Here is a 21,853-nt window from a genome sequence, read left to right as displayed (position 1 = left end):
TTGCTCACGTTCACCAGCTAAGTCACCGTGAGGTAAAACACGAATTCCTCAAACTCCTTAATAACTAGGAATCTCCTTTCTGGATGATGGTGACAGGTTTGGTTCTGCTTAGGAGTCGATCAAATTCCTGATGCACCATGATTAGAAAAGAAAAATCTAGAAGAAAGTGCCTCCCCGAGTTCAGAGTGTTTGTCTCTGAGGAGTGGAAGAAAGAGACTTTTGTTTTCTCCTTTACACTTCTGCCAAAGTTCCTACCAGAAACATTTAAGGCTTCTAGAATCAGAAAATGTCCATGTCATTCAGAACAACAACAAAAAAAAAGGCAAAGAATGCAGCCAAGGGGGAAGGGGCTTGTAGGCTGGCTTTCCTGGAACGGTGCCCCTCACCCACATGGTGGGCACAGGCTCTACGAGGACCCTCAGGGTGCCCGCACTGGGGGCCTGCCCCCGGGCACTGACGGAGGGTGCTCCCCAGCAGGCAGGGGCCCTGCTGGCGCTTTGGGTGAGGCTGTCCTCCCCCCGAGGGGGAGCGCCCCGACCTTGCAGGATGTTTGGTATCCCGGGCACAAAGCCAGAGAGGGCTGGTGGCCCTCTCACCCCCTCCCCCTCCCACCCCCAGTCTCCGTGAGAAACAACTCACCACCATCGTGGGTGGGAATCAGAACCCTTAGCCTCGTCCCGTACCGAGCCCTCGGCAAGGCCAATGCTTCCCGCCCTCTAAGCTCCTTCTCAGAACAGGAGAGGAGTCCCTGCCAAAGCCGTTTGGTCCCATTTGGGTATAATTTCCCCTTCTGTGAGCTGCAGGGAGGGTGCAGAGTGGGGGGCACGGGCTTCTTCCCGAGAAGGGGTGAGCCGGCTCGACGGGCATGGTGCCGGCAGCGCTGGCGCCCCTCCTGCCCTGCCCCCCACCAGCGAGGCCGGCCTGGGGCCACCACCATCAGAGGGGATTCACCCACCGCCTGGCCGGCAGGGGCTGAGAGAGACGGACAGAGAACTCAGGGGCCTTCAGTGTCCCCACAGGGTGTGACACAATGACAAAGGCATTGCTCCCCTCCCTGCGCAGCCTCAGTGGGACAGGAGTCTCTGGGCACGTGTCAGGTGTCCTGCCGCCAGAGGCCGGGCCTCCCCATCCACCACGTGGGCGCGCAGCCCCTTCTCCCTGTGGGCATCCCCGTCACACACCGCGCGCAGGGCCCAGGCCCTCACAGACGGGCCATGTCCTTCTGTTTTGCTCCCACCGTTTAGAAGAGGCTGCACTGCACTCTGCACTGAAGAGCGTGTCTGAGCCCCCAGCTTCGTTTCCTAAGACCTGCCTCCTGCCGGCCGATTCGCCATTCGCCCTCCGCGGAGCTGGAGTCACTGCTCGGGCGGGCCGGGCCGAGTGGCCCTCGGGTCTGCACCTGATGGGACGTGTTTCCGCGTGAGCCGTGGGGAAGAGGGCGGGCGAGCCTGCACCCATCCCTGGCCGGCCGGCCGGCTGGCCGGGCCAGCCTGCCTGGGGCGGAAAGGGTGTGCAGTGTGGAGAACAGCCTTCGGTGGGAACGAGCAGGCTTTTGTTTTCCACAGTGGAGGAAGGCCAAACTGTAATTTTTAATTTTCGAGCTGCGTCCTCTTGCCAAGTTGGCCTCCCCGGCTCTTGCCGGGGTGGAAAATTGCAGAGGGCGGCTCTCCCCTCCCCCCGCCTTTGTGCTCACATGAGACCTGCTTTTGTTCCGAGGACGTGGCAGGCTTGGCAGAAAAGTGACCCCTAGGAGAGGGGACTTTGTCCCGTGGGCCCTTGACCTTGGCCTAGGCTTCGAGGAAAAGCGAGAAGTGGCCCGGGAAGGGATGCTCCTGGAGTCCTGAGGCCCAGCGGGACCTCTCTAAGCGACAGTGGGTGTCCTGACTAGGGATGTCGGCCAAGCCCCTGAGAACGGCATTTTCACGAGTTCGTGGGTGGAAAGGAATTACGTAACCACGAAAGCTTTCAGGGGCTTGGGAGAGGGTCGGCTCAAGTTCCTCCCCGTCCTGGGAAGTTTCTCCAGAGCTGGTTTTGCCTCTCATCCAGGAAAGACTTATAACTCACTGCTTTCCTCTCCCTCCTTGGAGAAAATCTTCCATTTAGAGCCCAGCTCAACGTGAACATTCAGACTGACCACCGAAGTCCGACTCCACGATATGAAATTCCAAGCAATGCCAGAGGAATGTCGCTGGACCCTGTTTCTGCCTTTACGGAGAACCTACTATGTGTCTGGGAGAGAAGCCCATGAAGCAGGGACCACGTCCCATTTGATAGACGTGGAAACTGAGGCTCAGTGGGGGCGGGAGGGGGCGGGGTGGAGGTCACAGGGCCGGTCTGTTTGACTCCAAAGCACGTGCTTGGAGCACTGACATTTGGCTGTTGCAGTTGGCACTCCCGGGTGTCTCCAGGAGGGAAAAAAAATTCCAGTGCGATTGCACACTTTCCCAGTGGAAGAACTGAAAACATTGGCTCTTTGAGGCAAATGACCCTCCCAGTGTGGATGGGCGTCTGGCAGACACACCTTCCCCGTCCCTCAACCCAACCCTGGAGTTGGGGGTGGGGGAGCCTGGCTCCTGTGTGACCTGGGGCGTCTCCCCCACTGCTCGCTGGGCCTGCTCCCACTTCTGCAAAATGCAAAGATCCGAAGGGCCCTTCCAGCTTGACGTGCTTGTGATTTAGGGCGCCTGCCGCCTGGCTGAGGATGCGTGCGTAAAAGCAACAGGAAGGGCTTGCCTGCCACCAGCTCTGCGCCCAGGCGCTTACCGGCCCGGCCACAATGCTGCTATTTATGCGCCAGCGTGAACTCCAAGTTGCAAATGAAGAAATGAAACTCGGGGCGCCGAAGCAGTGCCCCAGAGGCACCAGAGCGCACGAGGAGAGCGCTGGGGTTGGAACCCAGGCCACGTGACTTCGGGCACAAATTTTGGAGCCGGGCTTTACCTGTGTTTGGATCCCAGCTCTGCCATTTGCGCGAGTGATTATAATTTCTCTGAGCCTCAGTGCCTGCAGCTGTGAAATGGGCACCTTGGTAACGCCTACCCCGCGAGGCTGTTCTGAGGACGAAGCAAAGGAATGAACGCATCGTCCTTAGCCCGGTGACGGGCACACAGTACACAGGCACCCAGTCAGCGGTCGCTATGGAGACAGCAACACTGGTTCGGGTAGCCTGGTTTCTGAGCTGAGGCCCGATGCTATGCCTTTGGCAAGGGATTTTTGGGGGAAAGGGACAGGAATGCCTCAAGAGCAAGGCCCCTTGTCACATCTACTGCTCCACGGCGCCCGGAGAGGTGCGTGGTACCCAGGAGGTCCGAGGTAGGTAGGCCGGTGGAATTTCTACAATGTCCCCCGGCCCCACAAAGATGTCCCACCCGAATCCCCAGAGCCCATGCCTGCGAGGGGATGTCACAGCCGTGGTCCTGTCACGTTGCGTGCCACGGCTCCCTTTCAGAGAGGAAGACCCTCCTGCATTAGCCAGGTGGGCACAACGTAACCACAGGCGCCCTTCAAAGCAGACAGCTTCCTCCAATGGCTCACAGGAGGGGCCGTCGCAGACATCGAAAGCACAGGAAGGATTCGCTGCCTTGCTGCCGGTCGGGGGGAGGCGGGATGCAGGCAGCCCGTGGAAGCCCTGGCTGGCGGCGGAGCGAGGAAACAGGCTGCGGGCATCTCGGTTCCAGAGCTGCATGTCACCGGATTCCTCCCCAGATCCTCCACCTAGGAGCCCAGCCCAGCCAAGGCCTTGATCTTGGCCTTGTGAGACCCTAAACAGAGCCCCCCGCTGAGCCCACTGGGACTTCTGACCAAGAGAACTGTGAGGTAATAAACAGATGCTCTTTTAAGCAGCTAAATCGCTGGCAGTTTGTTACGCGGCGACAGAAAACTGACGCGGCAGCCATAATAGATGCCACTCATTACAAAACTTTATAAGTTTCGTTATTCCCATTTTAGAGGCAAGGGAAACTGAGGCCCAAGCTAGTAAATGCTGTAACATCTAACCCCACGGCATGTGCTCTTGGCCACTAAGACCCACAATGCCTGAGACCCTGGGCACGGGGACGGCGCCCCATGGAGACATCTCTGAGACGTCTCAGAGAGCCCGGCTCACCTACCGGGCAGAAAGGGGATGATCCGCTGTTTGGGGTCCTTCTGGCCGCCTTCCGTGGGGAACTTGTCCAACATCTGCATCTGTGAAGGGGGAGGACGAGAAAGAAATATGAATGCATCTCTGACATTCAAGGGAAGTATCTGAAGTATGCGACCCGATACACAAAAGCTCCCACTGTTCGGCTTTTCAGAAACCAGAACCGATGGGGACGATGACCTAAACGGGACCCAGGATCTCCATGACAATAACTCTTCAGGCCCCCGGCTGCCAGACTCGTGACGGCCCAGAGCGCTAGGAGAGACCATTCCAGGTTTCCCCAGGCGTCTCCCGCCCCAGGGTCTGAACGTGACAGCACCTGCAGGGCCACCAGAATTCCACGGGTGGCGGGTCACCCTGTTTCCTAAGAACTGCCAGGTGGTGCCAAGGCACAAACCACGGAGACCGGTCATTACACTCGCCTGCTCCACGAAGATTCCCCCACCCCGGGTTGGGGGGGAGGGTCGACAGGCAGCTCTGTGCCTGGCGCCACGCCGGCCCGTGGCACTCAGTGATGAAGGACTCCCCGTCTGCACAGGAGGCTGCAAAGGAAGTGGGCCACCACTACAGGTGTAAGAAGCGCCGTGAGAGGGAGGTGCGGGTGCTGTGGGGACAGAGGAGGAGCGGAAACGGAGCACCCCACTCGTGCAACAAACGCCTCTCCCACCTTTGAAGGGATGAATGGGAAATACCTGATTTGATGTACGAAACCACGGAGATGGGCTACTGGTGGTCTCGGGGAAGTGACATGCCCTGGGCCTCATCTTGGAGTCAGTCATCGTGATACCAGCTTGCGCGCAGGGTTACTTTACAGACTAAAGCCGGGCTGTGGCATCATTAACACTGCCATCCGATGTCCGGTCCTGTGCTTGCGCACGTGGTAGATTTGAACCTCTCCGCCCCCTGGAGGTAGGATGTGGTCAATCAAATGTGAGCGGAGGAGATTTGTGTCACTCGGGGTGGAGGAGTTATGAGTGGTTCGTGACTCTCCGTTTCCTTCTGCCATGGTGACTGGCCACATTCCAGACGGTGGCTTCTCTGACAGTGAGGGTCCAGAGCCCCCGACAACCTTTGATGGACAGGTAGCCCGAGTGAGAAATAAACCCTTGTTGTACAGCGAGGCTACCTGTCATGGTAGCACATCCTAACCCGTCCTGATTAGTGCGTGGGCCCAGGACTCAAGCAGAGAGAAAGCTACCCTGGCACTCAAGATGTGTCTCTCTGACAGAATGACGGAAGCTTCCAGTAGCCCAGGAGGAATAAGTACAGCTGCTGTGTAAGCATTTAGGGGGTAGGAGAAGATCTGAAGCAGATGAGAAGAAAACCATGTACGTGCACCAGGCATGGACTGGATTCTTTGCACACATGCGCCCACTAAATCTTCAGAATGCTCCTTCAAGGTGGACATTACTACCCAGGAAATCAAAGCCCAGAGAAGTGAAGGAATGTTCCGTGAGCCTGTGGCCAGCAGGAGGTGGGGCCAGACACTGAGGCCCACGTGCTCCTCCACCACCACGTCACGGAGAAGCACCCCCTCTGAGGGGCTGTGAAGACAGTTAAACAGGACTGCCCCTCAGCACTCAGGGAACAGGGCCATTGACCCCGGCCGGAGCTCTCTGCATCCTCCGTGCTGCCGTGTGACACCCCTGGGGCGGGGGGTCAGCCGCAGCTTGGCCAGCACCCTGAAGGGCTGCCCGCGGAGGCTGTGGTTTTATTTGTGCCGCGGGGCGATGGGGAAATGCTTGGTCTGTGTCATTCAGAAACTGGTGGGGCCGCAGCGGGCCTCGCTGGAAAGGCAGGCTTCCCTTTAGGAATCCAGGGACTCTCCAGCACTGGCACTCAGTACGAACGGACAAAAGCGATGAATGCAACTGACTGAGATTTTGGGGGCAGCAGCTTCCGGAGATGTTTGCCGAGTACCCCTGACTAATAATAATATTCATGTTACTAATCTCAAATAATAATGAGTAACCTCTACTAACATGAGTGGCAGTTGTCTATTCTCAAGCCTTCTCACACAGGTGATTTCGTCTGCCCTTCGTAAGACTACTGTGACATAAATGCACCGACCCCACGCCACAGATGGGGGCGCCGGGGAGCAGAGAGGGACAGTGCACTGCCTCAGGTCCCTGGGCCAGGTGGCCATCCAGCCAGTTTGAACACCTTCATCTAAATGCCATTCTCCTCCCCGAGGACCACTCTCTCAGGCAGTCTCGGAGGGTCACGTGAACGTGAAATACCAGCCCGCGATGGGGAAAGTTTAACATTCTGCGTGCCGGCACACAGCATGCTTTCTCTTCAAAAGCAGGGGGATGAGCCAGCCTCTGCTGTAGAGGGTTTTAAGGATTTACAGGTGTTGTCTAACGCTATCTTCTCTTTCCCTTCCCTCTTTTGTTTAAGACAATGTTGGAACACCATGAAAGGGAACTTAAAAAAAAAAAACAACGCATGCACCGACCGTTACAGCCACCCTACCAGGCCTGTGCCCACTCTCCTGGATGCCCAGGGGTCCATCTGAATGGGCACGCCCGCCCAGAGGCCCCGTCCAGCGCTGTAGCTCGGCCCCCCGCTCCACGGTCTTCACTGCTCTCGCACAGGAAGTGACTCTCACGCTTTGTCCTGACTTGCTTTTACCCAGAGAAGTGTGGCCCAAAGAGCAGAAGTGTTATTTATTAATTTGAGGCAAGCAGATGTGGGCTTACTGCTGCAAAGTCTAACCACAGATATTTTGCCCCCGGGGGCCAGACAGCCCCGAGCTTAATCCCCGCGCTTCCTCAGGCCAGCTGCACGTCCTTAGCCAGATACTGCGCCTGTCGGGTCTGATTCAGCATCTGCGTGATGAGGAGCACAGACCGCAGGGGGTTTGTGGGAAGGAATGCTGAGTGTGAACTCTTTGGGGGCATCGGGGGTGCTCAGGAAGACATCAACCATCCCTGCGCTCTGCCCGTCATGAGTATCTTCTTCTGAAAGTTATTTGGCCTGGTTGGTTGGTGTGGCTCATTGGATTGAGTCCCACTTTTCCCACCAAAGGGTTGAAGGTTCAATTCCCAGTCAGGGCACACGCCTGGGTTGCAGGCCAGGTCCCCAGTAGGGGGCGTGTGAGAGGCAACCACACATTGATGTTTCTCTCCGTCTTTCTCCCTCCCTTCCCCTCTCTCTAAAAATAAAACTAAATAAAATCTTTTTTTAAAAAAAGTTATCTGGGAATAATTTTTAGTAGTTTGTGAGGTGATGTGGGGTTTTTTGGTGTTAAGTATACATAACATAAAATTTATTATCTCAAGCATTTTAAGCCCACAATTAAGAGGCACTAAGAAGGTTCACACGGATGCCACCGCCCCCAGCATCCATCTCCAGAACCCGAGCCGAAACTCCACATCCATCAAACGCTAACTCCCTGGTCCCCTTCCCAGCCCAGGGTACTCGCTGTTCTACTTTCTGACTCTATAAACCTGACCATTCTCGGTATCGCACGTAAGGGGAACCATTCAGCACTTGTTCTTTGTGGCTGGCTCATTGCACCTAGCATGTCTTCTAGGTTCGTCCATGTTGCATCCTGTGTTGGAATTTCCTTCCTTGTCAAGGCTGAGCGATATTCCCTTATGAGGCTGTGTGTGTGTGTGTGTGTGTGTTTGTGTTTAAAAAAATATTTTATTTATTTTTAGACAGCGGGGAAAGGAGGGAGAAAGAGAGGGAGAGAAACATCCAACATGTGAGAGATACATTCATCAGTTGCCTCTCGCACGCCTCCAACTGGGAGCCTGGCCTGCAACCCAGGCATGTGCCCTGACTGAGAACTGGACTAGTGACCTTTTGGTTCACAGGCCGGCACTCAATCCCCGGAGCCACACCGGCCCGGGCTACGAGGCTGTGTTCTAAGGTTGGCAAAGCCCAGCCTATCCACGGCCCTTCGGTGGCCAGAACTAGGCTGTCCAATGGGACTTCCTGCCACTATGGCGATGCTCCGGATCTTGCCGTCCCCGACGGTGGCCGCTGGCCCTAGGCGGCTCCACTAAGCACTGGAGATGAGGCACCCGTGACTGAGAATCTCAACTTTTAATTTTATTTAATTTTAACTAACCTAAGTTACGTTTAAACCACCTCACGTGGCTAGTGTTGACCCCACCAAACAGGCCGGGGCTGGACTACAATACTCATCCCCCACTTCAGCCCATACCCAGTCTTCCTTCATGTCCTTTAGCATCCTACTGGTCCCTGCTGTTCGCAGGGACTGGCAATCAGGGGCCTGGGAGCTGTTTTGCTTTTGGCGTTAGTGTGTCGGCATTCACAGGCCCCACGCAGCTTCTTTCCCGGGGAACGGTCCCACTCGGCTGCCCCTGACTTTGAAGCACACCAGGCAGCATTCCAGACCCTCCACGGGGACCCCAGACCCAGGCTGCCTGCAGCAGCGGGACCAGAGGCACGCCCAGCGAGGTCCAACCATAGATGGGATCCTTGGAAACCAGAAAAACCCCACCCCTCCCCATCCCCCATAGTAAAAGGAAGTCGTGCTCAGGGTGAGGACTAGCAACCAGGGAGGAAAGTGAGTCAGTCTGGAGGGGGAGGGAGGGGAGGGAGCCACGTCAGACGGCCACATCACAAGCCTCCAGCCGGCATGAGAGAACACTCCCTCAGCAGTTTTCAGGACCCCGGCTTGTGGTGGAGGGAAGGAGACTCGCTGTCCAAGGAAAACACCGTGCAGGCTGACGTGGAAGCCCACACGTGGTCCGTGTTAGCGGCAGGCTGGACTGGGAGGGGTTGGCTCCCCCGTCTCACCCGCGCCCCGTGTCCCAGAATAGCCGGAGCAGGCTGTGGAGAAGGGCCGGGGTGACTGTCTCATGCAACTGCTGACGGTCGGGAAACCACGTGGTCCCCAGGACAGGACGTGATAATTCACCTGGGCCTGCTCCACCGTGTGTGGTGGGTTGTGTCCAGGGATTCTGTCCCCTGATGAGCTGGTCTAAATGTCGGGGTGCCCTGGTGTCCTGGTGGACATGCCACACAAAGCCTGCACCCCGGCAGCCTGTCCCCTTCTCTCACCCCTACTGTCCCTCCCCTGTCCAGGCCCGCATTTTCTCAGCCAACCCCCTCCACCACCTCTCCCCTGGTACAACTCGTGGGAGGCACACCCCATTTCCAGAAGATAACGTCAGGGGAAAGAGTGTATCTGAGGTCCCCGCCAAGGCGCTGGTTGGATAACTATGGTTAGTGCAATCCTAGCAAGCATTGGCTGGGGTCTCGCTGGGGCGCCTTCGCAGCTGGTCGATGCCCACATGGGGAGTGAGAACCGTTCGGTCACCACCCCTCTACCAGCCCCCAGAAAAGACAGGGGACCACTCTCCCTTCCTTTTGGCTTCTAGGGTGGAGCACAGAGTCTTCTGGGGAGACAAGTCAGTCCTATCTCCATTGAAAGGAAATACACGGTGTTTGCGGTGCAACGTGGGGCAGCCTCTCCCATCACCAGGTCTTAGGTCCCTCCTCTGGGGAGAACAGTAGGCGTGGCTCCAGCTTGCCGTCCGCTCTGTGATTGGCTGTGTTTATGAAACTGTTCCTCCCAAAAGCAACAGCGCTTGCCGTCTGCTCTGTGATTGGCTGCATCTACGAAACCTCTCTCCCTGAAAGCAGCAGCGCTTGCTGTCCATTCTGTGATTGGCTGCTTCTACAAAACCCCTCCTCCAGAAAGCAGCAGTGCTCTCTGGGTCCCCAGGGCACGCAGGGTTCCAGCTGGCAGGACTCGTGGTGCTGGCGCTTCCCCCGCCCCCCCAGCTCACTGCCAGGCAGAGTGACCCAGCTGGCTCCGTGCCTCCATTGTCAGAATCCTGCAAGACGCTCGGCTGAAAGCGTGGCTCGCTCATGCCTCTGCACCTTCACACACCCGGGTTCCTCTACAGGCAATGCCCTCCCCCGTCCTACCCAGGGGGTAAACTCCTTACTCGCTGTCAAGACCCTGCTCAAATGTCACCTCCTCCAGGAAGCAGGCCCTGCCTGAGCTCCCTGGCTGGGACAGAAGTCCCCTTCTGAACACCTGGGGTCCGGCTGAGCCATTGTGTAACTGTGCTTCCCTGAGGGAAGCCGGGACTCCAGTGATAGCCATGACCCTCGCCCTGGGGAACGCAAGGAACCAGCGGGGGAAACTCAGAGGGCAAAGGTCGCATGGCGCAGGGCAAAGTGGACCCCTCAGACAGCCGAAGCCCGTTGGTGAAGGACCCGAGTTCTGCTCAGAGCGGCCCTCTGCAGGGTAGACTGCCCGCATCTTACAAAGGGGTGCCTTCACTGGGCGGCTCCTGGCAGAACTGGAGCAGGCAAATGTATCTTTGGAAAAAGATTTGAGGGCAGTACTGGATCCGAAAGAGGCCACGGGGTGCTGCTTTCAGACTCCGCCACAGCTGGGCTTGAATCCTAGCCACGCTGCTCTTTTCCCCAAGTCGCTGAGCGGCCCTGCTGGATACAGCTTGGACCTGGGGCCACCATCGTGCCAGACCACACGTGCCTGGACATGAAGAAAGTCAGGTGGAGACAAGCAGGTCCTTCGGACACTGTGGCCCCTGGATCCAGCCACACCTGAAGCCAAGTACCCGTCATCTTGTCAGTTACCGTTAGCTAACCAATGTTCTTTTTGAATAATCCATCTTGACTGGTTTCTGTCATCTGCAGCTAAAACAGTTCTGGCTAAAACAAGCTCTCGCGGCCAGAAAGTGGCAGCACTGGGACAAAAGCCCAGGGTCCAACCCACTCTATGAAACTGGCATCATCTCCTGCTCTAAACTGGGCCAATTCCCGATTCTCCCAGCAGCCAACCTTTGTGCGGGGCTCGGCAGCCTAGAACCGGCTCTCGTTAGCATCATCACTTCAAAAAAACCAGAAAAACAAACAAAAAACAACCCAAGAAATACAGATGGACTTCATGCACCGTAGAACTCACCCTTTAAAAGTATACAGTTCAGTGGGTTTTAGTCTACTTATGAAGTTGTGCAACCATCCCCACTGTCTAATTCCAGAACATGTTTATCACCGCAGAGATACCAGTACTCATCAGCCTCTCCCAGCCCCGCCCCCCGCCCACCCCGCCCCCTCCAGCTCCTGGCAACCACTAATCGGCGCTCTCTCTGTCTCTGTGGGTTTGCCTCTACCCATCACACATCAGCACTTTTAACTCCATAGGAAACTTGCAAAGTAGCCACTAGACAGTAGGGCGCTGGACAGCAGAGTGGCTGAGACTGGGGGCTCCGGTGTCGCCTGCCAGCTTCAAATCCAGGTGCTGCTGCTTTCTAGCTGTGTGACCTAGGGCAAACCACTTAGCTTCTCTGAGCCTAGATTTCGTCCTCTGTGTAATTTGATAAGTTTGATCTGAGGATTAAATGAGTCTCTGCATCTAAATGCTGAGCAGTCCGAGCTCCAGGAAGGCTAGCTCTTTCTAGTACCATCACCCCTCATCACTAATGAGGACAATCAGGCACAGAGGGGTTAAGGGGCGTGCCCAAGGCCACACAGCCCAGGTGGCCGGGCCCCAAGTCTCCTGACTTTTTCCATTACACCACACTGGATTAGCTGTTCCTCCACGAAAGCTTGGCCTTCCCCAGACTCTCTAAGCCAAGTTCCTTCTGCAAAAACCAAGGCTACTCGCCAGACAGGAGGGAGGGGAGGCTGGGATCATGAAATCATCTAGCTCTAGGGTGCCGCAGCCCCACACGGGCCGGCCTCCGCCTGGTCCTCGGAACAGCTGACTCTGGGTCCTGCCCTAACTCCTTCCAGCATCGCCCTCGGGGCTGCGGGGGTGGAAGGCAGGCCATTTCCAGGACAGCGGGACCCTCTGGAATTCCATGACTTTCCCACACCAGCTGCCCATCTGGGCCTCTTTAAGGCGGCTGAAGCTCTGTCTTTGGAAGACTGTGTTTCAGGTGGGCAGTCCGGGGCAGTTATTTATGTTCCAGCAACCCCGCCATCATTACCAAGTATGCTGAGTGGCCCAGAAAACCTCACTCCTAAGTTCTGGTCGAAATGAGAAAGTTGAGTCAGAACAGGAGAGTGGAGGGAGCACGGGCTTTGGGCCCCGGAGCCCCGTAATCCTACCTCAGCAAACGCTCCCAAACAGTGTCACCCCGGGCAAGTCCCATCTGAGCAGAGGGACTGCAGATGGCAGCTGACACGCTTACAGAGAAAGGTACGATTCTGTCACACTAGATGCACGAGGCAAGTGCTTTCGTCCTAAACATGCAGAGGGGGAAGCAGAGGCTCTGAAACATGCAGAGGCGACGCCACACTGAAACCTGGAAGCAAGAAGCTGAGATTTGAACCCAGGCCTGCGGGACCCCAGCAGCCAAGGTCTGAGGCCCTGGGTTATCCCGGAATAGGAAGCTGATGACACAGTCAGGTTCCTCGAGCTCTGCCGTTTCCCTGCGAGAGGCTTCCGGGGCCTCCTCCCCACGCCTCTCCTCGAACCTACCCCCTGGCTCCTGCTGTACCAATGGCCCCACTGATCCGGCCACAGCTGACAGGCTCAGGGTGGACCCTGGCGCAGGACAATCTGCTTCTCAGTCCCGGACACTGGAATCTGCACCGGAAACTCCAGTGTGTTGACAACAGGGAAGGACACTCCCTCTTGGGGACAGAAGGTGCCATCTGGGGGATGTGGAGAGGCCAACAGGCAAGTGGGGGCAGCTGGTCTGCAGAGGCGGCTGGGAAAGGAAGCAGTTTCAACGGCAGATCGTGTGGCCACAGTGACCCTGGCCTGGGAGCTGCCGGGCCTCCTTGAATTGGACCATCTGACTTTGTTACACATCACTAGTTCATTACGCCACGAAAACATAGGTACCTGGTGTCTCCATTCCTTCACGTTACGGAGTGACTCTTGGCAGTTAGGTAGGCGTTGGCGTAGGATTGTTTTAGTGGTACTAACTGCTTAGAGGAATGCATCCTTATCTCCCTGCGCCCCTTGGAAATAGTAGAACCAGGCCCTGAAAACCCCGTTGGACGTTTTCAGGAGCAGATGAGGTCCCGTGGCTGGTATCACCCAACCCTCCGAGAGCACAGGTAAGGCAAGGAGGCAGGCTGGCGTGTGGAGGACGGGCTGTCTTCTGCCAGCCCAGAAGCACCTCCTTTACCTGGGATCCCAGCCTCCACCCCCCACCCCCGTGGGGGCAGAGCAGGGACCCAGATAAGCCCACCAGCCACTGCATTCCTCAGTTATCTTGAGGCTGAGATGAGCCTATGAAACACACCCCGTGCCTGCCAGAGCATCTGGGAGGTGACCTTTCACTCTTTCCGGCTGAGTGTGTCTGCCTAGAGCATTCTGCGACCACGTGGGATCTGAGAACAAAGCCAATACGATGGAAGCAGAGATACAGAACGAGAGGAAGGAACTGGGTGAAAGGACGCAGTGAAACATGCTGGATCAAGCTGTGCCTGAAGCCCACAGGGTTTCTTTTCCAGGGACATTCAGTTAACACCAGCCAAAAAAAATCCCCATTCACTTAAGCCAGTTTGGGCTGGGTTTCTGTCACTTGCACCCGAAGCACCCTAACTGGCACACAGAGGAGAGGAAGAGGGTCAGCTCAGGGTGAGCCCCCCACTACACAGCAGGGAGGACTCGATGGTTCAGGAAGCCGGGCAAGTTCCTATCTCCTCCTGAGGCCTGTGTTTTCAGAGAACTTTATCACATCGCATTAGGCACTGTGACTTCTCATGCAGACACATTTGCTTTGAGTTGCTGGCCTTTGGTGACATCAGGATACAGCTACTGCCCCACATTACAGTTCTCAGACCCCCGTGCAGGTGGGATTACACCAAGATGGCCACATACGCTGGGCGCCCTATGAGACTGGTGGCACTCCAGGTTGCTAGTTCATTCATTTGTTCCCCAAACACGACTGGACACATCTGTGTCCTTGAAGGAAACACAAGTCCAAGGTCCACACTCCAAAGCCACACCGACCTCCAGACCGGGCCCCACTCTGGAGCAGTCGGCAAGAGGCTTTTCTTTACTTTGGAAAACGTCGATCTCGAAAGCATACAGCAAGGAAGCACATCACTTAGGTCCCCAAAGGAACGGATGTTTTTAAAAACAAAATTGAATTCGCCACAAATTTGGGTGTCACCCGTGTGCAGGAGCCACGCCAATCTTTTCTATATTCCAATTCTAGTGCACGGGCCGATGGGAGCACGTGACGTCATTTTTAATTGTGGGAAATAAAAAAAAAACACTGTACGTCCACGGGGGAGGGTCGGGTCTGGGCTCTGAAATCCAAACTGGAAAGGGGGTCCTAATTAGAGTCCCTCCCACCCGCAGTCACTGGAGGCCCAGAGGCCTTACCTGGAGGTCGAAGAACTTGCTGTAGCGCCGGTAGATGGCCTCCGTGGAGCCGCTGGACCACGTGACGCGGATGATGTAGACCTGCGGAGAGGGACAGAGGACACGGGAGTTAACACCAAGCGGGCCCCATTCCATCTCCGGGACTCGGGAGCAAAGCACAAGGGCCAGAGTCAGGGCGACCGGTGTTTGAATCCCGGCTCTGCCGCCAACTGGCTGTACGACCTGGAACACGCGACTTGTTCTCCCTGCGCCTCGGCTTCCTCCTCAGGAAAATGGGTACGACTACCTCTCCCCTTCTGAGAGCTGTGGGTTAAAGGAAATCAGTTCTGGGAAAGCGCTGGCACCCTGCTGCTCTCAGGAGGTGCTGCGGTTTTTACCCGGGAAGCACCTCTTGCTCCCCACAGGTCAGAGAGCCAGGGGCTGACTATTTGGCCAGAGTCATTCTCAAAACTTCGACTGCTGCCAGAAGTCACAGGGACCTGCAGCTCTCGGCCTCTTCACGCTTCGCACGAGCTAAGCTACTGCGCTATCTCCTCCCGCCAAGGTGCGGGTCCAGTCCTTCTCTCCCTCCGAGTGCCAGTTTCTCCACCCGTGAAACGGGCCACCGGCACCTGCTTAGCGTGACCGTGTGAGGATCCGATGCGATTCCGAAGGCGGAACCACTTTATAACCACGGGGCCACGTTCCAACCTTTGTCCCAGGTTGGAACCACACCGAAAATGTCATCGATGACGGATTCAGGCAAATTGGGGTGGCAGCAGCAGGACCCGAAGCACCTCGCTGGGGACTCGGGTGGCCTCGGGCGCCCCCTGCACACTCGAAGGCTGTGATCGGCAGCCCCCAGTACCCAGTCCTGGCTGGCACCATCAGCTGTTGTTGCGGGGTAGTTTCGACAATTACAGAATAGGGGCGGGGCGAAACAGAGCTTACGCTTGTATTATACTACTTATTAACTACTGTATTATTTTCCATAGGGACAACTGTAAACCTAATTTTGCCCCACCCTGGAGGTAGGTGAAAGCTCTTTGGAAGCAGAGAAATGCTGCTCGACACGAACAGCTCCGTGTTGTTAGAGGCCAAGGGGGCGCGCGAGCCGGGTGCCTGCCCTCCACGAGCCGAGGGTCGGCGGGACAGAAACACACACAGGGGACGAAGATACTGGACGTGCGCCAGTATGATTAATCTTCTTCCACCCAGGGCACTATCTGGCTTTCCTCTGGGAACCTCCCTTCCCTCCTCTGCACAGTTCCTTAGATACGGAGGCGGGCACTAGTCGTTAGTCTCGGTAGTTAGCCGAGGGGTGAGCACGTGACCTGCGCTGGGCCAATCAGAGCCAGTGACAGTCGGCTGGGCCAATCAGAGCCAGCGAGAGTCGGCCCTGGGACTTGGGTTCCAAGTCTCAAGAAAGAGGCTCAGAAAAGAACACCCCAAAGGCCCCCCATCCCTGGGGGATGTTGAAGCCAAGTTTGGACGGCCATCTATCTGTCAAGGACAATGCCACTGTGGATTAAAAAAAAGAAGAAGAAAAAGGAAAGATCATCAAGGATTTTATGTTGTCTTAAAACCAACCAAAAAGCCTACATCCATAAATGGGAAAAAAAATCTGCTTACACGATCTTTGACCTCTTGTTTACAGTTTTTAAAGATCTGTTCGTCCGGTGCTAGGACGCTGCAGCAGGTCTAATTGGATTGTTGGAACCAACCCCTGAACACGAGTTGCATGCTGTCTGCATTCTCACTCCCTTCTGAACGAGACGTGTCCCCGTACAGGGCTGTGGCCCTCTGCCAGGGTTTGGGCGCCGGTGAAGGAGCAGGCGGGCACACCGGGCTCCCGTGCCAGCTCTGCTGCCGGGCCAGACTCACAAGGCGCCGGCCTCTCCGGACACAGTGTCCCCCTCTCTCCAACACGGGGACAGTGACCTCCCCTGAGGACTCACTGCAGTGACGGACGCACATGCCCTGGCAGCAGTGGTCTGGTGTTCCTCCTTATCCGATACCCACCCCCCTTCTCCTTTTGGCAACAGCACCCGATTTCCTTGGAGGACTCCCTCTGCCCCGCCCCACTCTGTCGTCGCCTCTGTGAAAGGGAGTGGGCACGTGTCCCAGGGCTGGCCAACCAGCCAGAGCATGCCCGTCCCGGGGCAGCGAGACTCTGTGCTGGGACTCCGGATGCCCGACCTGGGAAGAGGCCCCTCGCCCACTTTGGGGGCTGCGGGGCTGAGCCCCATGACGTCATCACAACAGAAGCCCAAATGCCTCCTTTTCCTGTTGAAGCCACTTGGAGTTAGTTTCTGTTCCTTGGGGCCAAGGCAACCCCGGCTTTCCCATGGATCACACAGACCCATGCTTCGTGGACAGATGAGGAAGAAACCAGGCTCCAGGCGGTTGAGCCCTTGCAGTCTCGAGGCCTGGGGTCTGTGGGAAGGGAGCTGGGCATTGTCCCCTGTCCTGTCTCCCACCTCCTTGCCTGTCCTCTCTGCCCCTCGTCCCCCAGCCCCTCCCAGATCAGGGAGTCTCAGGGAGCAGCTGGGGCCGTTGCTCTCTGGGAGCAAGGACCCACAGAGCCCGCACTGGTGTCTGGGGGCCACGGAGCCCTCCCCCTGCTCCCCCACCAGAGGCTCTGATCAGACACCGGCCTCGGCCGAAATCACTTCTTACGCAACCTCCGCACACAGCGGGTGTGCTTCACCAAGTCCAGACTCCCAGGCCTGGGTCCTCCCCGGGAAGTCCTGGGTCCCTTCACTTCCTCTAAGTCCTTAGGGAGATGCAGTGGTGGCGACAGGCGGGCTGTGGGGTGGGGCTGTGCCACAGCAGGGAGCTCAAGGGAGAGCCGGGCCAATGACCGGGAGATCACCACAAACCCGCAGGCTAAACAGCCCAGACGGAGGCTCAGCAGTGCAGGGACTTGCCTGAGGCCACAAGTTCCAAGTGCAGAGGACCTGACCCAGGTTACCTCGAACCTTGCCGGCCTTGCCGCACCAGGGCATCACGCCCCCGACCCAGCAGCTGGCCGCAGCTGGCCCCGGGCCAGCGGAGAGATGCCTGCTCATTCTCCTAACTGTTCCAAGAGCATGCTGGTGGTCTGTGGCGTTCAGGGGTTAAGAAGGTCTGAATTCTACTTCCACCTCAACTCGCTGTGTGGTCTTGGGAAAGTGGCCTAACCTCTTTGCCACGCAGCTTCCTTCTCCGTAAAAACTGGGGAACGTAATAGTTCTAACCTCTGGGTTGGGGTGACAGTTAAATGAGAACACGCGTGTACAGGGCTTAGCATGGTGTCTGGCCCCTAGTGGGCGTTCTGTAAAGAGAAGCCGTTGTTGTTCTCACCAAGGTGAGCCAAATGCAGGTACTCAGAGCTGAGGGGGACCTCGCCTCTGCTCACTGCCTCTACAGGGGAGCCTCCCACAGCCACCCACCTGTCCCCATGGGGGGGTGCAGAGGGACTGCCCTTCAGGGTGCTGGGTTCACAGGCCCAGGTCATTGGAGCCTGGAACACAAGTTCTTGAGCTGCCGGAAGACTCAGCGCCCCGTCCCCTCCCACGCCCACCCCTGGGCTCCAGCCTGCAGGGAGGGGGGCTCCGTGTGTGGTCCGAATGCCAGGTCACCACACAGCCGTGAGCCTGCAAGGTGTCAGGGCCTCGCCTGCTCTGGACTTCCTGCCGGGGGCTGAGGACGGTCCCCGAGTCCCAGGTCAGTCCGCCCTCGCCAGGAGAGGCCACGGAGAAGACGGAGAACCCCACCAGCTCATGCATGGTGTTCGGTGTCCTGCGGCCTGGGCCACAGCGACCCCTGTCCTCGGGCCTCCAGAAGCCCCTTTCCTCCACTCACACTGCTTTCAGAAGACACAAAAGGGAAAAAAAAGCCCCCGGGCAGATGCCGAGAGTCCATCATGGCACTTTGGAAATGCCACCAGTCCTGCCTGTCCCATGGCCACAGCTGACTGGCCTGGGGACAGTGGCCTGATCCAGGCCGGCCAATCAGCTCTTCCCAGGCGTCTGGAATCAGACCTGAGCGTGCGGGCTCCATCCGGGAGGATGGCCGCAGCCGGGCCACCTCCGCACTTTGGGATGGGCACGTGGCCTGCAGAGAGGCAAGGAGGGCCCTCCAGTTCCTGCTTCCAGGGCCCACCCACCTGCCCGTGGCTTCTGTGACGCACGAGGAGGGCCTGGGCTTTCCTGTTAATTCCCCTTTGGGCGTGAAGAGGGTTTTTGTGTAACTACTAGAATTCTGTGATGTATAGGAGGAAGTTCAGGCACTACCGCAGGTAAAAAGGACAGACTAATGCAATGTAACCTCAATCTCAAAAAAATATATGCACTGTATCTAAATATAAGTGTTTGCATAGTTACATTGTATAAAGTCATCCTGAACACTGATTTAGCAAATACTGGACCACTGCTTCTAGGGGAAATAGGAGGTTAGGTTCCTATGAGCTTCTGGTTACATTTTTATCATAGCCTTGTGTGTTTCTGTTTAAAGAAACTTTATTTAAGGTATGTTCATTCACTAACATTGAACTCATGGCCAGCAGCACTCTAAGTCACACCTGAATGAAGCGTACCCAACCCTCGTATTTTCTCTGTGAGGCACAGCCCAGCCCTCCTGAGTTTAGGAACAGACGTGCACGTCAGTGCTACGTTCGGGGCCAGTTGAAACCCTAAAATGACCAAGGAAAAGCACATAAATGTTTTTTAAAAATTGTGGCACGAAGACACAGCATGAGAAGGACACCTGTCTGGAGCAGAAGAGCGAAAACAGGGAGGCGGAGCGTCACCTGACTCAGCCGCAGCCGGGAACGTGCACCTCGGACGCCACAACGGTTTTGCTGTTGCGCGCACGCCCGTGCCCACAGCGACCGTGCCAGTGCTAAAGCATCCAGGTTGGACGAGGAATAGATTTCAGTGGGCAGGCAAGTTCCCAAATACGGAATCTGCGAATAACGCAGACTGACCATACTGTGTGTACATATGGATGTGCATGAATATAAACCGTTGAGATGTATCTTTTTTGCTCTGGGTTAGTAGGAATAAGTAGAACTTTTTTAAAAATTCTGTTCTTGCAGATTTCTTGTATCTTCCAGATTTTCTGCAATGAATTTTCTTTTATAATCGGGGAAAAAAAAGAGCTGTCACTTTCCTAGGAGGACAGGAAAAAACATGTCCGTGGCCTTCACCTCCAGGCCACCTTCTCCCCGTACCCCGGCTCAGTCATGAGGCCATTGCTCTGTAATATCCTTCCGGGTCATGGAGCACCTGCCAGACGTGGTCACAGCTGATGGCGCTGGCGGGGGTGACAGGAAGGGGCACGGCAGTGGGGCCCTGTGCCTGACCTCGCTCTGAGTTAGGGGGAGCCCCTTGTCTCCTTGAGCTTCTGTGTTCTCGGGAAAATGGGGGTGCTCGTCTCTTCTGCCTCATGGGCAATTGTAAAGATCAAACGAGATTCATTTTGAAAGCTTCAGAAATGGAATCTGCACGGGTTAGACACTCTGTGTATGGCTTGATTGCAGAGAGAATGCCTGATGAATGCGTCCTGCCCCTTCATCCCCAGCGCCCTTGGCAGGCCCAGCCTCACCCAGTGGTGTGGGTGCTGCCAGGGCCTGGACGACCCCCTGTAAGCCCACAGGAATGTAGGTCCCATTTCCAAGGGACAAAAATTTCAGCCAGAACGAAGCTTAGAGGCTACCAAAAAACACCAGCAGCTGGGCCTGGGCAAAGCTAAGGGTGGGGGCTAGCAGTGGGCGCAGGATCCACAGGCCCCTGACAGCCCTGTGTCCACAGACCCACTGGCCCAGATCCCTGCCCATGGCCGAGGCTCTGGACAGGCCCCACAACTCCATGGTGACTCCGTCCCCAGGGCAGGAGAACATGACACAGTGGCCGCCCCTCCTCCAGAGCGCTGTGATCTCATACTTCCATCCTGTGGACTTGACGACGGGAGGTGTTTTTGCCCATGAACAAAATCTCTGAGGCTCAGGGGAATGCCCTCCAATCTCACTCTGCTTTGCAAATGTACCTGGTGGGGCTTCCAGGGCTGGCGGAGAGCTGGCCACCGTTCCCGGGTGGTATCAGGGAGAAGCGTGGGCTGCCGCAGTGGCCGCACGACGTCGGGGTTCTGTTTTGGTCTGGGTTGCAGTGGCCAGAGGTTTAGTTGTGGGGGGAGGATGGGAAGCGGAGGTGCGGAAGGGTCTGGTCCAAGGGCTTTTCCAGGTGATGGTGTTTCCTGAATCCCTGTGTCTCTAGGAATGCGGGCATGTGGGGTGCAGCAGCCACTTCTAGGTGACACAGGTCTCGGGACTAAGACGCAGGGAGCCCCACGGGGAGGAAGTGAGCTCCTGCCAGTCCCTGAGCTTCCTCGGGAAGGTGGCAAGACCGGCTTTTCAGCACCCTCTCCCCCACCTGCCGGTCTCTCTTCTCCAGGAAGGGACAGGAGACCTCCGGGCAGGCACTGCTAGCCAGGAAGAGCTTTAACACACCGATTTTCTTTTTCCTTTCAATTTAGTTTCCTTCTGTTTCTGGCAAGTGCTCTTGGTTTTCCATGTATGGTAGACAGCTCAAGTTTCCCTTTAAAAATAATTTTAGTAAAAAAAAAAAAGGAAATCCACTGGAAGAAAGCACTGAGTTAAGGACGTGCAGTGCAGGGGTCTGCAGAGGCAGGGGACGGCTCGGGGAGGAGGACAGGGCTCTCTTCGTGGGATTCCGCGCCACTCTCACCCCACGGGGAGCGGTGTTGTTTACAGCTCACGGAGCCCACAGCTTGTGTCCAGTTGTAAGTCCTCGCCGGCTCTGCACGGCCGGTGGGTGGCCTGGAACGACTCGGGAGACAGAAGCAAACATCTCGAGGAAGCACCAGCGGGACAGACACAGGCCGGGGCTGCAGGACAAGAGTTCGGAGACCCGAGAGCAATGTCCGCCAGGGGCACCAGAACGCCAGGATGCGTGCCCAATGCCGGGCATCCCTGACCCAGACCGACCCGCCCATCTTACAAACGGGGAAGCGGAGGGGCCGAGAGGGGCGGTGGCTTGCTCGGGGGTGCCCTCTCCGCCGTGGACTCTCGCCACTTCCATGGCAGGGTGCAACTCTCCTCGCAAGCTCCCCGTGCCCCTCTGGGCCTCCGGCACAACGACTCGCCCAGATGACTTTAAATCTGGAGAGTTCTTAGCAGCGATTAGGTGGGCGGTCCAACTGGCTGGCAGCAAGCCCCGGGATCCTGGTGAGGGGGCTGGGAGTCTGGGCTCTCTTCCCCGGTTTCCGCAGGGCGGCACCGCCTGGAGCGTTCCGCGTGTGGACGAGGGTGTCACCCAGCAAGCAGCCTGCAGGCCCCATCACCAGGCCTCGTGGGTCCCCACTGCCACAGGCCGCCATCATCCACGGAGGCTTGAGACGGGGCCTGGGCTCTTCCACAGCCC

The 21,853-nt window shown here is 56.9% G+C and overlaps 1 protein-coding gene across 2 annotated transcripts in view; it reads right to left on the bottom strand.

Moving 5' to 3' along the window:
• SH3PXD2B (SH3 and PX domains 2B) overlaps nt 1-21,853 on the bottom strand; it is a 79,448-nt gene that overhangs the window by 40,351 nt on the left and 17,244 nt on the right. For both annotated transcript variants that reach the window (XM_045823811.1, XM_045823820.1), the window contains exons 2-3: nt 14,451-14,531; nt 4,110-4,185 (exon numbers count right to left, since the gene is read on the bottom strand). In XM_045823811.1, coding sequence (XP_045679767.1) covers nt 4,110-4,185; nt 14,451-14,531 — 157 coding nt within the window. The remainder of the gene's footprint in view (nt 1-4,109; nt 4,186-14,450; nt 14,532-21,853) is intronic.

This window comes from Phyllostomus hastatus, unplaced genomic scaffold (genome assembly GCF_019186645.2).
Source record: "Phyllostomus hastatus isolate PE091 unplaced genomic scaffold, TTU_PhHast_1.1 phas_contig_150, whole genome shotgun sequence".
In the NCBI taxonomy this organism is placed as follows: Eukaryota; Metazoa; Chordata; class Mammalia; order Chiroptera; family Phyllostomidae; genus Phyllostomus; species Phyllostomus hastatus.
This window is presented reverse-complemented; position numbering and strand designations above follow the sequence as displayed.